A 15,264-nucleotide genomic window follows, 5' to 3' on the forward strand; every position below is an offset into this window, starting at 1 on the left:
CTGTAGCTAAGGGAGACAACCAGCTATTGTTCTAAAATGATGGATAAATTTGTTTTCTCCCTCTATCTAGAAGCCTTTGAGAGGGAACTGACACTGATTCTAACCACTCCAACAGCTATCAAAATACCTGAAAGCAAATCCTAAATCCAGCCTTGGAAGACAAATGAAAAATGAGGAGCCCAATAGAGGGATGCTTTTGGAAGCTCTTGTCAAGAAATTCCAATGGACTCTCATATGAACATTTGAACATTGCCCAGATCTGACTTTTTTCTAGTTCCCTGTCTAGAACTTGTAATACTAATTACTCTTGCCTTTACTTCTCCTTCATATCTCCTATTCATGATTCAAGGACTTTCTTTTTCCCCTAGAGATTAATTATGCAATTTGGGAGTCTTTTAGATAGACCCACTGAAGGGGTACTCCAATTGCCTCACCCTGCTTCCCTGTTCAACATGGAAGAAGCCAGAGCGGTCTGCTTCCGAATTCCCTATCCGCAAGTTGGGTAACCTCTTCAGAGGATGGTGTGATAAGAAGAGGAGGTAGGAACTGGCTAAGCAGTTAGGGTAAAAAGACCCCAAAGAAAAGTAGCCAGTTTCTTGGCTAAAACTCACAATGTCCCTGGGCCTCTTAGCCACATACTCCATTCCAAAGGCCAAAATGTCGAAAATATTTGGAGCTTTTATCTAATCCTTAAAAGATTTTAGGGTTACCTCTTCAGAGGTGGGGAATGTTAGTCAAAAGCCCCATAAAAAATAAATAAATCAAAGAAGAAAGAGTACATGAAGTTATCAGAAAAAATGTGATCGGGAGATATGGGAGGAGTTGATAGGGATGGAGTGGGCAAGGATTTGATCAAAACATCTTATATACATGTATGAAATTCTCAATAAAAAGAATTCTCTTCCAGGACTGTTGTTAGTGTACATGTACTGGATGTTTGCTAAGGTTTTGTGAGTCAGATAACTATGATGTCAGAGATTTTCATTTTGAATTTGCTCTTCATTGTGAAAATTACCGAAGATGTTTGCCATAAGCAGTGACATTCAAAATGTGTGTAAGCTTACTCTGTATGTAATATATGGGTATGGGATTAATCTTGCCCCAAACTAACTCTAAATAAAAAACTGTCCCTTAAAAAAAATAAACAAATAAACAAGCAAGATCAAGAAACCAAACTGAAGAGTCCATGAAATGAACTGGGACTGGTAAAAGAAAGGAGCCTAGTGTTAGAGCACTTGCCTAGCATGCCTGAGGCCCTAGGTTCAATCCCCAGCATCAAGACAAAAAAAGAAAGAAAAAAAATCCACAAGACAGTGCCAGGTATGATGATACATACCTGTAATACCAGCAATTGGGAAGTGACTGTCAAGGTCAACCTGGGCTTTTCCAAAAAAAAAAAATCCATGGGGTAGATTAAATGCTCAAGGGCATAGAAATTTCATTCAATAAAATCGTAAGGAATTTTAGCCAGGCGTGGTTGCACACGCCTTTAATCCCAGCAGAGGCAGGAGGCAGAAGGAGCTCTGTGAGTTCAAGACCAGTCTGGTCTACATAGTGAGTTCCAGGCCAGCTGTAGCTACAGGGAAACCCTGTCTCAAAAAAAATTATAAAGAATCTTGCCAAATTTGGGAAAAAGAATAATAGGCATTTAGAGACCAATAAACATGACCCAGAAAAGAACCTCTCCACATACCTTATAGTTTAAATGTCCAGAGTTTGGAAAAAAGAAACTATTAAAACCTTCAAGAATTGGGGATGGGGGTCATGCATGGCTCATGAGCCCTGAGGGCAGTTGCTAGGGGAAAGAGAGACATGATCTTCAGTGGTGTAGCCAGGGGCAAGTTGCCCATGCTCCTGTAAATAACCCCTCAGCCATGCCCCTCTAAGGAACCCTATTAAACTCACTTGTGTGCTCTCTCTCTCTCTCTCTCTCTCTCTCTCTCTCTCTCACACACACACACACACACACACAGAAATGAAATTAGAACGGAGACTATGAAAACATAAACATACAATGAAACCCATTATGTATAATTGTATGCTAATAAAGACTTAATAATTTAAAAGTTACAAGAGAAAAATACTGCCTTCTCAAAACCCATCAGAGTAATCTCAAACCTCAGCAGAAACCCTAAAAATCAGGGAAGCATAGAATGATAATTTCAAGCTCTCAAAGTAAATAACTGCTAAGATTACTGCACCATCAAACTGTTCTCTTTTAAAATAGAAAATATACTCCAAGCCAAGTTTAAATAATTCAGAAAAGATAAAGGTTATGACATATTAATAAAGGGAACAATGCACCAAGATAAAATGATTGTAAATAAATATGCACTCAGGGCTGGAGATGGCTCAGCAGTTAAGAGCACTGACTGCTCTTGCAGAGGACCCAGGTTAGATTCCCAGCACCCACATGGCAGCTACGAACCCTCATTAACTCACAGTTCCAGGGGAATCTGAAGCTCTCTTCTGACCTCCAGGACACTGCACGACACGGGTGCACTAACATACATGAAGGTAATACACTCATACACGTAAAATAAAAGTAAATAAAATTAAAATATTTAATAAAATAAATAAATATGCACTCAAAGTTAGTCCATCCTATTTCAGAAAACAAACACTATAAAACATAAAAGAGACAGGTCCACATACAGTAGTGAGCAACTTCAACACTCAATTCAACAGGTAGTCCACACACACACACACACACACACACACAAAAAAAAAAGTCAACAAAGAAACTTCAGACTTAAACATGCACCATAGATCAAATGGGCATCACATCTATAAATATACTCCATCCAACAACTAAGAGCACACACTTCTCAGCAGCCTATGAAACTAAAATAGACCACATTTTAGGCCATAAGACAAGTCTTGTATGCTCACAAAAATAACTGAAATGATTTCTTGTATCTTATCAGATCATAAGACCGAAACTAGAAATCAATACCAAGAAAAACCATAGCAACTATACAAACACATGGATACTGAACTACATATTCTTGAATTAGTGTATCATTAAGGAAATCAAGGAGAAAATTTTAATTTCCTAAGATCAAATGAAAATGACAAGACTTAGTAGAACCTTTGAGATACAGTAAAGGCAACTCAAAGAGACAAAGATTCTGAGTGCTAACATGAAAATCTCAGAGCTCTCAAATAGTGATGTACATTAAGATCTTAGAAAAACAAGAGGCCAAACCCAAGTCAATGTATGTAAAGTATTAGGTTGCTGCAAAAGAAACTGCAGTTTCAGATCATGAATGTTAAATCATTATAACTAGACTCAAACACGTCTTTGTTAAAAGAGGAACATGACAGACAACAGTTTTGCCATCAAAAAGTTTCTTGAATATTCCTCAAGTATAAAAACCCACGCTTCTAGATTTGACAAAGTTTTGGAAAACATTGTCTATATCGTGCTGGCTGTGGAGTGTTTTCCCTGCAGAAAGTTATCAAGATGCTTGAAGTGGGGAGAGGTAAGGTGAATATAGTATTGAGACAAAACTCCCCAGCTCCAGTTCATTCAACTTATGAAGACGTAATTTTTTTTTTTTTTCGGTCTTCTTGAGACAGGGTCTCTCTGTAGCCCCAACTGGCCTGGAACTCACTATGCAGACCAGGCTGGCCTTGAACTCACAGAGATTCACCAGCCTCTGCATCTCGAGTGCTGGTGTACACTACCACAACCGGCATGAAGACGTACTTTTTTAAATGAATGTCTAACTGTGTATGTTCAGGTAACCCTGAAAGCCAGAAGAGGATGCCAAAACCTCCTGGATCTGGAGTTAAGGGCAGTTGTGAGCCACCCAACGTGGGTGCTGGAAACTGAACTGGGTTCTCTGCAAGAGCAACAAGTGCTTTTAACAACTATGCCACCTCTCCAGCCCCTCGTTCAACTTTATATTTTACACTGGTGCATGCAATGCCTTGGAACTGGAGTTATGGATGATTGTTAGCTGCCATGTGGATGATAAGAACTGAACCCGGGTCCTCTAGAGGAGCCGCTGCGTGCTTTTAAGCACTGAGTCATTTCTCCTCATTCAACTTTTGAAGTGCTGGTTGTATGACATCCGGTTGGGCTTTGTCCTGGAGAAGAATTGGGCCCTTTCTATTGATCAATAACAGTTGTAGGCCTTGCAGTTTTTGACACATCTCATCAATTTGCTGAGCATACTTCTCAGATGTAATGGTTTCTCTGGGATTCAGAAAACTACTAGTAGTTCAGACTGGAAGCAGAACACCAGTAACCATGAACTTCTTTTGGTTCAAGTTTAGCTTTGGTCTTCTCAGTCCAACCACTGAGCTGGGCATCCCCAGTTGTCATATACAATCCACTTTTCTTCACACATCACAATCCAGTTTTTGTATAGAAGAGAGGACAACAGTCGAGCAATTGTTTTGACTTTCTGTCAGCTCGTGAAGCAATCAGTTATGGAGCTTCTTCACCTTCCCAATTTGCTTCAAATGTCAAATGATCATTGAAGTTGAGTTCTTTGGCAACTTCTAATGTAGTTTCAAGAGGATTAGTTGCTCACTGGCAGTTTCCAATGGCCAGCCACACTTGTCATCTTCAAGGCTCTCTCTCTTTTTTTTAATATTTTATTTACTATTTTATGTGTATGCATGTATTGACTGCATGTAGGTAAGTGCACCTGTGCCGTGCAATACCCGCGGAGAACAGAAGAGACTGTCAGATTCCCTGGGACTGGAGTTACGGACAGTTGTTAGCTGCCATGTGGGTGCTGGGATTTGAACCTGGGTCTTCTGCAAGAACAGTCAGTGTTCTTAACCGTTGAGTCATCTCTCCAGCCCCCACCTGTCTCCTTTTTAAATTTCTTGAATCACCACTGCATTGTCTATTTGTTAGAAATGCAAATGTATCCAATGCTTACAACCCATTTTGAACTAAAAAAAAACACTCGAATTTCCTTTTTGTCTAACATTTCCATAGTATAAAATAAATATAAAATAGGGCCGGGCATGGTGGCGCATTGCCTTTAAGGGAGTGCATTGCTGGCACTCGGGAGGCAGAGGCAGGTGGATCTCTGTGAGTTCAAGGCCAGCCTGGTCTACATAGTGAGTTCCAGGACAGCTGGGGCTACAGGGAGACCCTGTCTCAAAAAAGACCAAAAATTAATTAATTAATTAATTAAAAATAAACAGCAAAAAACAAAGTGAGAAAAACATGTTGAAATGATGTATAACAGGCCTGGTGAGATGGCTCAGTGGCTAAAGGTGCTTTACATTAAGACTGAGGACCTAAATTCAATCCCCAGGAGCCATACAGCAGAAGGAAAGAACCGATTTCTGAAACTTGCCCTCTGAAATGCACATATGCACTGTGGCATGCATACCCATACACACATGCAAATAAATGTAATAAAAATATTTATAACATAACCACATTTATTAAGAATATATTCCAGGGGCTGGAGAGATGGCTCAGCGTCCTCTTATAGAGGATGCGGGTTCGATTCCCAGCACCCACATGGCGGCTATGAACCATCCTTAACTCCAGTTCTATAGGAATCTGAAGCTCTCTTCTGACCTCTGTGGTACTGCACAACATGGGTGCATTCACATACATGCAGGCAGTGCACTCGTACATATAAAATAATAAATAGAATATTTTTTAAAAAAGAATATATTCCAGAGGGCTGGAGAAATGACTTAGCAGTTAAAAGCACTGGCTGCTCTTACAGAGGACCCAGGTTCAATTACCAGTACCCACAGGACCACTAACAACCATCCATAACACCAGTTGCAGGAGATCCAATACCGTCTTCTGGCCTTCACAGGCATTATATGCACATGGTGCACTTATAAACATGTATAGCACTCATACACATAGAATGTTTTTTAAAATAAATCCCAGTATCAGATGGCAAATTTCAATAATGCAAAAATAGCAATTGCTTTTGCACCAACGTACTAACAAAGATCAGGGCAGAAATTAATAAACTAGAGATAAAAATACAAAGTTGAAAAGGAATATAAAGTTGGTTGAGACAATAAACAAAATCATTAGAAGCTTTTAGTCAAGCTAAAAGAGAGCAATAGAAGACCCGAATTAACAAAATGAGATATGAAAAAGAGGACACTACAATAGACACCAATAAAATTCAGAGGCTAATTAGAAAATACTGTGAAAACCTATATTCTGAAAAACTAGAAAACTGAAAAGAAATGGCTAAGTTCCTAGATACATATGATATGGCCTAATTTAAATAAAAAAGATATGAAGGGTTTTTTTGTGTTTTTTGGGGGGGGTCTTTTTGAGACAGGGTCTCCCTGTAGCCCCAGTTAGCCTGGAACTCACTAAGTAGACCAGGCTGACCTTGAACTCAGAGATCAGCCTGCCTCTGTCTCTGAGTGCTGGGATTAAAGGTGTGCTCCACCACACCCAGCACAATATAAAGCATTTCAGATTTTCTTTTAATTTGGGGGGGCGGGGGGTTCATTTTGAGACAGGGTCTCCCTGGAGTCCCAGCTGGCCTGGAACTCACTATGCTGACCAGGCTGGGCTTGAACTCAGAGATCTGCCTGCTGGAATTAAAGGTATGTGATACCATGCCTAGCTTAAGTTTTTTATTTATTATTTTATTTACATGTATGAGTATTGTCTGCATGCATTTAAGTGCACTCAGGTTGTACAATACCTGAGATCAGAGGGCACAGGAGCCCCTGGAACTGGAGTTATGGATGGTTGTTAGCCACCATGTGCTCCAACCAGAGTGCTCTTAACCACTGAGCCATCACTCCAGCCCAATTTTAAAAGATCTTAATGAAAAATGAGATTGAAGTAGCAATAAAGTCTTTCATCTAAAAAAAAATCCAAGATTGGATGGCCTATTACTGCCAAATTTTACTGGACCTTTAAAGAAAACAAACACCAATACTCAAACTATTTCATAAAAATGAGGATGGAAAAATGGCTCAGCAGTTAAGAGGACTGACTGCTCTTGCAGAGAACCCAGGTTCAATTCCCAGCCCCCACTGGCTGGCTAACAACTGTCTGTAACTCCAGTTCCAGGTGATCCAACGCCCTCTTCTGACTTCCATAGGTATCACACAACACGGGTACACTTACACACTGCAGACAATACACTCATACACATAAAAATAAAAATGTTTTAAAACTAATAATAATACCCTGGAAATGGATTTCTGAATGGTTGTTAGCTACCACATGGGTGCTGGGAACCCAATCCAGATCCTTTGTAAGAACAGCAAGTGCTCTTAACCACTGAGTCATCTCTCCAACAAGGTACACACCTTTAATCCCAGCACTTGGGAAGCAGAGGCAGGTGAATCTCTATGAGATTAGGGTCAGCCTGGTCTACATAGTGAGTTCCAGGCCAGCTGGGGCTACAAGGAGACCGTGTCTCAAAAAACAAAACAAAACCACCAATTCCATAGAACATTAAAGGGATCATGCTTGGCATCAGGACCATTGGTCAGAATATTCTCTACTTCACCCCAAGCTCAATCAGAAAGCGACTTTCCTACAGCCCTGAGTCTGTACCAAGGAGGTGGGGGGTGGTGGATAAGGACAGTGGTGATATGGTAGCTAGTCCCCTCAAGAGGGCTGGACCAAAAAGTTTGAGCCCAGCATATGTCCCTCCTTACCACTGAGTCTTAAACAACTGGTCTGAACCCAAAGAACAAGGCTGTAACTCTGCTCAAGACTCCTGGCCTGCAACGTGCCCATGGGCTTTGGTGAAAACTGGAAGAAGCACCTCAACAGAGAGCTCAGGGAGCCATATTTAACATAGCTAACAGAATTTGTTGCAGAAGAAAACATTAATCTAGCCATCATTGCACCAAGTCTTCACATGGACCCAAGTATATAACATAAGAGATGCGAAGATCCTTGTCCTAGGACAGGGTTCCTCATGAACATACTCAAGGGCATAATCAAGCACACAGGCTCTGCTTTAACGTCCAAAAGGCCAGTTCTATCCCACCCCAGTTTGGAAAGCATTATCAAGAGTTATCTATAGGCACAGATGGTTTTATTCATCCTGGCCATAAAGATTTGTTTTCATGGGCTGAAGAACATGTCCTCGTTACTGTCCAGGCCCACCAAATTCCCATAAGAAGAGAGATTGGAAGTTTACACATATAGAGTTGTGTCCTAGTTAAATCAGAATTTGAAAAGGCCTAATCTTCCACTCTGGGGCTCAGGAGGCAATGCTATCCCTCCTTGATGTTGATATTATTCTTTAGATGTAGTCATTTTTCTAAAGCCAATGAACGACTGCTGAAGTGTGACAAGAAGTCCATCAGCTGGAAAGAATTATGACCCCACACTGAGGGCTGTTGTCTCTAGCAGTGGTTTTGAGGAGCTGCTAGTTATTAACTCAGTGAAAAATTGCTCTGTTCTGAAGTACACTGTATATGCGGAGGAAGCGTCTGCAAAACAGCCAAAGCCAGGTTGCAGGGACAGCAGGTTTGTGCACCCAAATCTTCTTTCAGTCTCTGCACTTAAAGCTCTCCAGTCAAGAAAAGGTAAGAGAGGCCCATCAATGCAGAGGTGGCTCGACCCAAAATATGTCGACTTCTTGCAATAAAGATGAGGTCAAATACTTGGTCTTCTCTACTCAACCTTTACTTAGAGAGGAGGAACTGTACCTCTGTAGCCAGCCAAATTTGGTGCCTGTGACTACTTATTTTTACCTCACAGGTTAGACATATAGACTATAAGGTATCTGTAGTGTGTGTTCTTTGAAAGACATTTTCCATCATTTAAGGAGCCCTTGGGTCCTTCCTTATGGATAGCTTGAAAGCAGTTTGTGAGTTCCTGGAAATCTAGCTCAGAAACTGAGGATCTGCTTCCTGGTCTTAGTAAAAGGGAACTAGTCTGAGTCTTCACAGACAGGCAGGAGAAACAGCTGGTCTTCATCCTGTTCTTCTCTGAGTCTTTCCTCCAGTAAGTGGAAGAAGTTGAGTCAAGAGGAAGAGAGGGTATTGTTTTGTTTTGAAATGAGGGGTGGTTTGCTTCTAGGGCTGTGCAGTTAGCGTTTAAGCAAGCTGCCTTGTAGTACTAGGGGTCCAGCTAATGGTGTGGATTTTTAGGGACTAAAATAAAATCACTGAGGGTTTTTTTTTCCTGCAACACTGGAGAATGTCATGTTTTTGTACAGTATTTTAGGCAGACTTTTTTTCAGTACTTTTTTTCTTTGGTCTTTTTGAGACAAGGTATCCCTGTAGCCCCAGCAGACCCGGAACTCACTATGTAGACCAGGCTGGCCTCGAACTCACAGATATCCACCTGCCTCTGCCTCCCGAGTGCTGGGATTAAAGGCGTACGACACCACACCCGGCCCTTTTTCAGTCCTTTTTTTTGGGGGGTGGAGGGGTCTTTTTGAGACAGGGTTTCCCTGTAGCCGCCGCTGGCCTGGATTCACTATGGAGACCAGGCTGGCCTTGAACTCACAGAGATCCGCCTGCCTCTGCCTCCCGAGTGCTGGGACTAAAGGCATGCACCACCATGCCCGGCACTTTTTTCAGTCCTTTTTAAGGAGACAGTCTTTACTGAGCGTGTACCTCTAGCCTGGATCCCAGCAAAGATGCTGTTTTTGCTATTGGTAGGTTTTAAAGAAAAAATCCTGTCCAACTTCAGTAATAAAAGATTAACTTTGAAAAGGAGAAAAAAAAGTTCATGCTCTATGATCAAGTTGGTTAAGCTCTTTTCATTCCAGGGATGCAAGGATGGGTCGTCGTATGCAAAATAGTCAACATATTGCAACTCATAGATCAGGGACAGAAATCCTATGATGCTCTCAATAGATGCAGAACAGGCCTTCAACAAAGTTCAGCATCATTTCAAGATAAAAGCTGTAAAGAGGAGCAGGAGATGTAGCTCAGCTGTTAAGACGGTTTGCCTAGCATGCACAAAGCCCTGGGTTTGAGCCCCAGAACCACATAAAATAAACCAGTATGGTGGTGCATGCACACCTGCAATCCCAGAACTTAAGAAGCTAAAGCAGTAGGATTGCATCAACCAACCAACCAACCAACAATCTAAAAGATAAAAAAATCACACGACATGGGTGCACTTACTACACGTAGGCAATACATGCATACACATAAAAAAATAAAATAAAAAAACATGGATCAGTGAAACTAATCATTTTTATATTACTAAAAATTTTTATATTACTGAAAATGATCTACAGTTTAAATATAATTCCCCTCAAAACTCTAATTCTATTCTTCGCAGAACTAGAGTAAATAATCCTAAAATCCATACAGAAGTATAAAAAACAAACAACCAAAGTAATCTTGAACAAGAAGATCGATGCTAAGCCAGACATAGTGGCTCATGCCAGTGATCCCAGCATTCAGGAGGCAGAGATAAGAGGATTGCCACAACTTCAAGGCCAGCCTGAGCTACACAGCAAATGCCAGCCAGGGTTATATAGAAAAGACTGTCTCAACTTTGGCGGGGGGGTTCATCCCAATTGGTAAAGTATTTTCCTTACAAGCACAAGGACCTGAGTCTGAATCCCAGAACCCAAGCAAGAAGCTGGATGTGTGGTAGCACACTTGTAATCCCAGGGCTAGGAAAGCAGATTGCTAGGGTTCACCTTAGCCTACATGGTACACTACAGGTCAGTGAGAGATCGTGACTCAGAAAGAAAGGTGGACAGCATTCCTGAAGAATGACACTTGAGACTGTCCTCTAGCCTCCACACATATACACAGGAGCATGCATGCAGTGCACAGACATCCATAAGCACACACACAAAAAGATCAATGCTAGAGGTATCACAATGCCCGATTTCAAACTATACTACAGAGCCATACGAACAAAAACAGCATGGTACTTGTACAAAAACAGACAGGAGACCAATGGAATAGAATACAGGACCCAGAAATAAATCCAAGCAACTATAGCCACCTGACTTTCCATAAAGGTGCCAAATACACACACTGGAAAAAAAAGAAACCTTCAACAAATGGTGCTTGGAAAACTAAATATCCACATGTAGAAGAATGGAACTAGATTCCTATCTCAAGTCACTAAGACTTCAATTCCAAATGTAAAATGTGAGGCTTGAAAGACCCGAAAGTTTGAAACTGCTAGAGGAAAATATAGGTAAAACATTTGAATATCTAGATATAGACAAGGATTTTCTGAAAAAGATTCCAATAGTTTAGAAAATAGTAACAGGGATTGACAAATGACATTGAATGGAATAAAATGGCTTCTGCACAGTCAACAGTTACCAGAGTGAAGATAGACTACAAAGTGGAGAAAACCTTTGCCCACTCAGTATCTGAAAAGGGAATAGGTAAAATCTATAAAGCACTCAAAAAATTAAATACAAAAAAAAAAAAAAAAAAAACCAGAACTGGGGACTGGAGAGATGGCTCAGCAGTTAAGAGCACTGGTTGCTCTTGCAAAGGACATGGATTCCATTCTCAGCACCCACATGGTGGCTAAGAATCACCATAATTCCAGTTCCAGAGGATCCAATGCCCTTTTCTGACTTCCATGGGCATTTCATGACTCAGGTGCACTCACATGCATGCAGGCAATACTCTCGTACACACAGAATAAAAACAATAAATAAAATATTTTTGTAAAAATCATCCAAAACAGCCGGGTGTGGTGGCACACGCCTTTAATCCCAGCACTCGGGAGGCAGAGGCAGGCAGATCTCTATGAGTTTGAGGCCAGCCTGGTCTCCAGGCCAGCTGCGGCTACAGGGAAACCTTGTCTCAAAAAGACCAAAAAAAAAAAAAAAAAGATTTTAGGAGCTGGAGAGATGGCTCAGCAATTAAGAACACTGACTGTTCTTGCAGAAGAGCCAGGTTCGAATCCCAGCACCCACATGGCAGCTAACAACTGTCCATAACTCCAGTTCCACGGGATCCGACGGTCTCTTCTGTCCTCCACGGACATTGCACGACCCTTATGTACATGCAGGCCATACACGCATACACATAAAATAAAAATAATAATAAAAATTTTAAGAAAATCATCCAAACCATAAATGGGCAAATGAACTGGACACTTTTCAAAAGAAATGCCAACAAATGCATGAAGTGTTTAACATCCTTAGCCATTAACAAAATGCAAATCAAAACTACACTGAGATTCCACCTCACTTCAATTAGAATGTCTATTATCAAGAAACCAAACAAAAAATGCTGGCAATGGTGGGAATATAAATTAGTACATCCACTGTGGAAATCAGTATGGCAGTTCCTGAAAAAACTAAAACTAAAAGTACCGTATTCCCCAGCTTTATTAGTCCTGAGTAAGATCATAAGGGAGCCTAAGTCAGCTTACCACATATATGCCTGCACATCCATGTATACTGCAGCACTGCTCACAATAGCCAAGACTGGAAATCAACCTAGATGCCCATCATCAGATGACTGGATTTTAAAATGTGGAATATACATAATGGAGTTTCATTCATCCATAAAGAACAACAAAATTATGGTGTTTCAAGGAAACACACAGAATGGGAGACCATCACGTTAAACAAAGTAAGCCAGGCTCAGAAAGACAAGTACCATGGTTTCTCTGATATGCAGAATAGAGAGTAAACAACGTACACAACACAAGAAATGAGACATTTAACAATATACACAAGACACAAAAGCAGAATGGGGAGGACTATTTGAGGGGAGAAGGGTAGCCATCAGAGAGGAAGAGCGGACAAGAGGAAGTAATAGGGGCGTGAACATGCTCAACGTACAATATACATATGACAATGTCATAATGAAAGCATGTAGAAAAGAGTAGTGCGCACCTGCAGTCCCAGCACTTAGGAGGTTGAGTGAGGAAGACGGCTCACAGTTCAAAGCCAGTCTGGGCTACATAGTAAGCTTGAGGCACTATCTCAAAAAAGATGAGGGGGGAAAAATCCTATTTTGTTTGCTAATTAGAATAAAATCAATTTTTAAAATATATACTTATAAGTTAATGCTTTAGCTTTATTTCATTCCTATTTTCCACCTCTATTCTTTCACTTCCCTTGCATAATGTATTTCTATTAACATAAAATTATTATTTATAGACGTGATCTTTTAATATATTTATAAACTATGCAATGATTGAAGCAGTAAGTAGTATACACATTACCTTAAACACTTTCTTCGTGATGAGAACATTCAGAGCTTCTTTTGTAGCTATTTTGGAATAGACATAGTACATTGCTGGAACTCTAGTCACTCTTCTATTCAAAAAAATACTAGAGCATATTTGAATGAACATATACTGCAAATTTTCAAAAATATGTCCTTTCTTCAGGCAGTGTTTTTAATCTATTTTTATCAAAATGGCTCTAATTCACGGCTGCTGTGCACCCCGGAGGAGGTGTGGAAGAAGCTGGTTTCTGTAAGGCAACTGGCATCACCTTTGCTACTAGCTTCCTATTTTCAAGGCACTTCACCTTCATCATCTTAGTTACATTTTGCACTTTGAGCACAAGGTAATGGCAACCAAAAACAATGGAAGGAGGCAGGTCTGCTGGCCCATGCCTATCAGCCCAGCACTGAGGAGCTGAAGCAGCAAAGCCCCAAGTTTGAAGTCAGCCTGGGTTATATACTGAGACCCTGTGTCCAAAAAAAAGAAAGAAAGAAAAAAGAGGGAATGGAGGTAGGGGTAGGAAACGCAGAACTGTATGAAATGAAAGGATTTGCTTTCGAAAGCTCTTACTAGACTAGGTAGGTAATTAAACTTGGAAGGTTTTTCACTGTTCATATCTGCATTTTAAAATACACTGACAATTTTTGTAAATGAAAACAAAGGATGACCTGTACTTTACTCAGCCATACTATAAATACTTCAGCTACTTTGTCATTAGAAGAAAATCTAAAGGAAATTACAATTCATGCTAAAATGTTTCCATTTCAGTAAGAAGTTTTTAAATATTTTATTTATTATTTTTATTTTATGTATATGCGTGTATTGCCTGCATGTAGGTAAGTGCACCCATGCAATGCCCTCGGAAGACAGAAGACGCTGTCGGATCCCCTGGAACTGGAGTTACAGACAGTTGTTAGCTGCCATGTGGGTGCTGGGATTCGAACCTGGGTCTTCTGCAAGAACAACCAGTGTTCTTAACTGCTGAGCCATCTCTCCAGCCTCAGAAAAAAATTTTAAGGAGAGATAATATACAAACATTTCAAAAGTAAGGACAAGCTAAGTAAGTAAGGGAAAAAAAGGGAAAATTGACAAGTTTGGTAGATTATAGGTTAAAATGAAGAAATGTCTAGCCTTCTCAATAAAACCATACATCAGGGGAAAGTGAGATTAAGAAAAATCTTTAAAGAAGAAAACAGAATGTCAACTGAAAACACCTACAGTTTTCGTTAGCATTGAAGCTTCTAAGAATGGCCTTCAGTTCCTGCAGCTTCTGATGAGCTCTTGCATGAACGCTATCAATAAGCAGCTTTTCTATGGATAAGTGGTCAATCTGCAGAAAGAGCAAGGACAAAAATCACATGTACAATTAAAATATTTGTACTTTAAAAGTATGAGTGTATACAACTGTGCTTTAAGAACTGCAGATATGAGCCGGGTATGATGCCACACACCTTTAATCACAGCACTTGGGAGGCAGAGACAGGTGGATCTCTGTGAGTTCAAGGCCAGCCTGGTCTATATAGTGAGTTCCAGGACAGCTGGGGCTACAGGGAGACCCTGTCTCAAAAAGACCAAAAAAAAAAGACTAAAATTAATATTTTGCTAAGTATAGGAGGCTGGGGATGTAGTTCACTTGGTAGAGTGCTTGGCATGCATGAAGCCACGGGTCTGATTCCCTAGCACCACATAAACTGGGTCTAGTGGTCCATCCCTGTAATCCCAGCACTTAGATGTAGAGACAGAAAGATCAGAAATTCAAGTTCATCCTTAACTACATCACAAGTTTCAGGCCAGCCTGGGCTACATGAGACTCTGTCTCAAAAAAAAAGATAAGGTATTTGTTGAGTATATATCTATATTATATATACATATAAGTAATCACACTGCTCAGAGGCCTGTCCTTAAAAATAAAATAATGGTCTAATCTAAACGACAAAATTTGAAATAGGCTAGGGGTATAACTCAGTAGTAAAAGCGCATGCTTTAGATGCATAAGGCCCTTTTTTCAATCCCTAGCACCCCCTCCCACTAAAATTGTAAAGACAAATTTAAAATGTTACAGTAGCAGGTGTTAAAAAGACAGACAACAAATGCAGAAGTCTAACACAACTTAAAACAAGTTTCAAACAGGGTTTGAGGAACAA

At 40.4% G+C, this 15,264-nt stretch overlaps 1 protein-coding gene across 2 annotated transcripts in view; it reads right to left on the minus strand.

The window, feature by feature from the left end:
- Med14 (mediator complex subunit 14) overlaps positions 1–15,264 on the minus strand; it is a 107,724-nt gene that overhangs the window by 72,962 nt on the left and 19,498 nt on the right. For both annotated transcript variants that reach the window (XM_008842956.3, XM_008842964.3), the window contains exon 10: positions 14,339–14,450. In XM_008842956.3, the coding sequence (XP_008841178.1) occupies positions 14,339–14,450 (112 nt within the window). The remainder of the gene's footprint in view (positions 1–14,338; positions 14,451–15,264) is intronic.

The sequence above is a fragment of the Nannospalax galili genome, unplaced genomic scaffold, assembly GCF_000622305.1.
Source record: "Nannospalax galili isolate Female #2095 unplaced genomic scaffold, S.galili_v1.0 scaffold270, whole genome shotgun sequence".
Classification (NCBI taxonomy): domain Eukaryota; kingdom Metazoa; phylum Chordata; class Mammalia; order Rodentia; family Spalacidae; genus Nannospalax; species Nannospalax galili.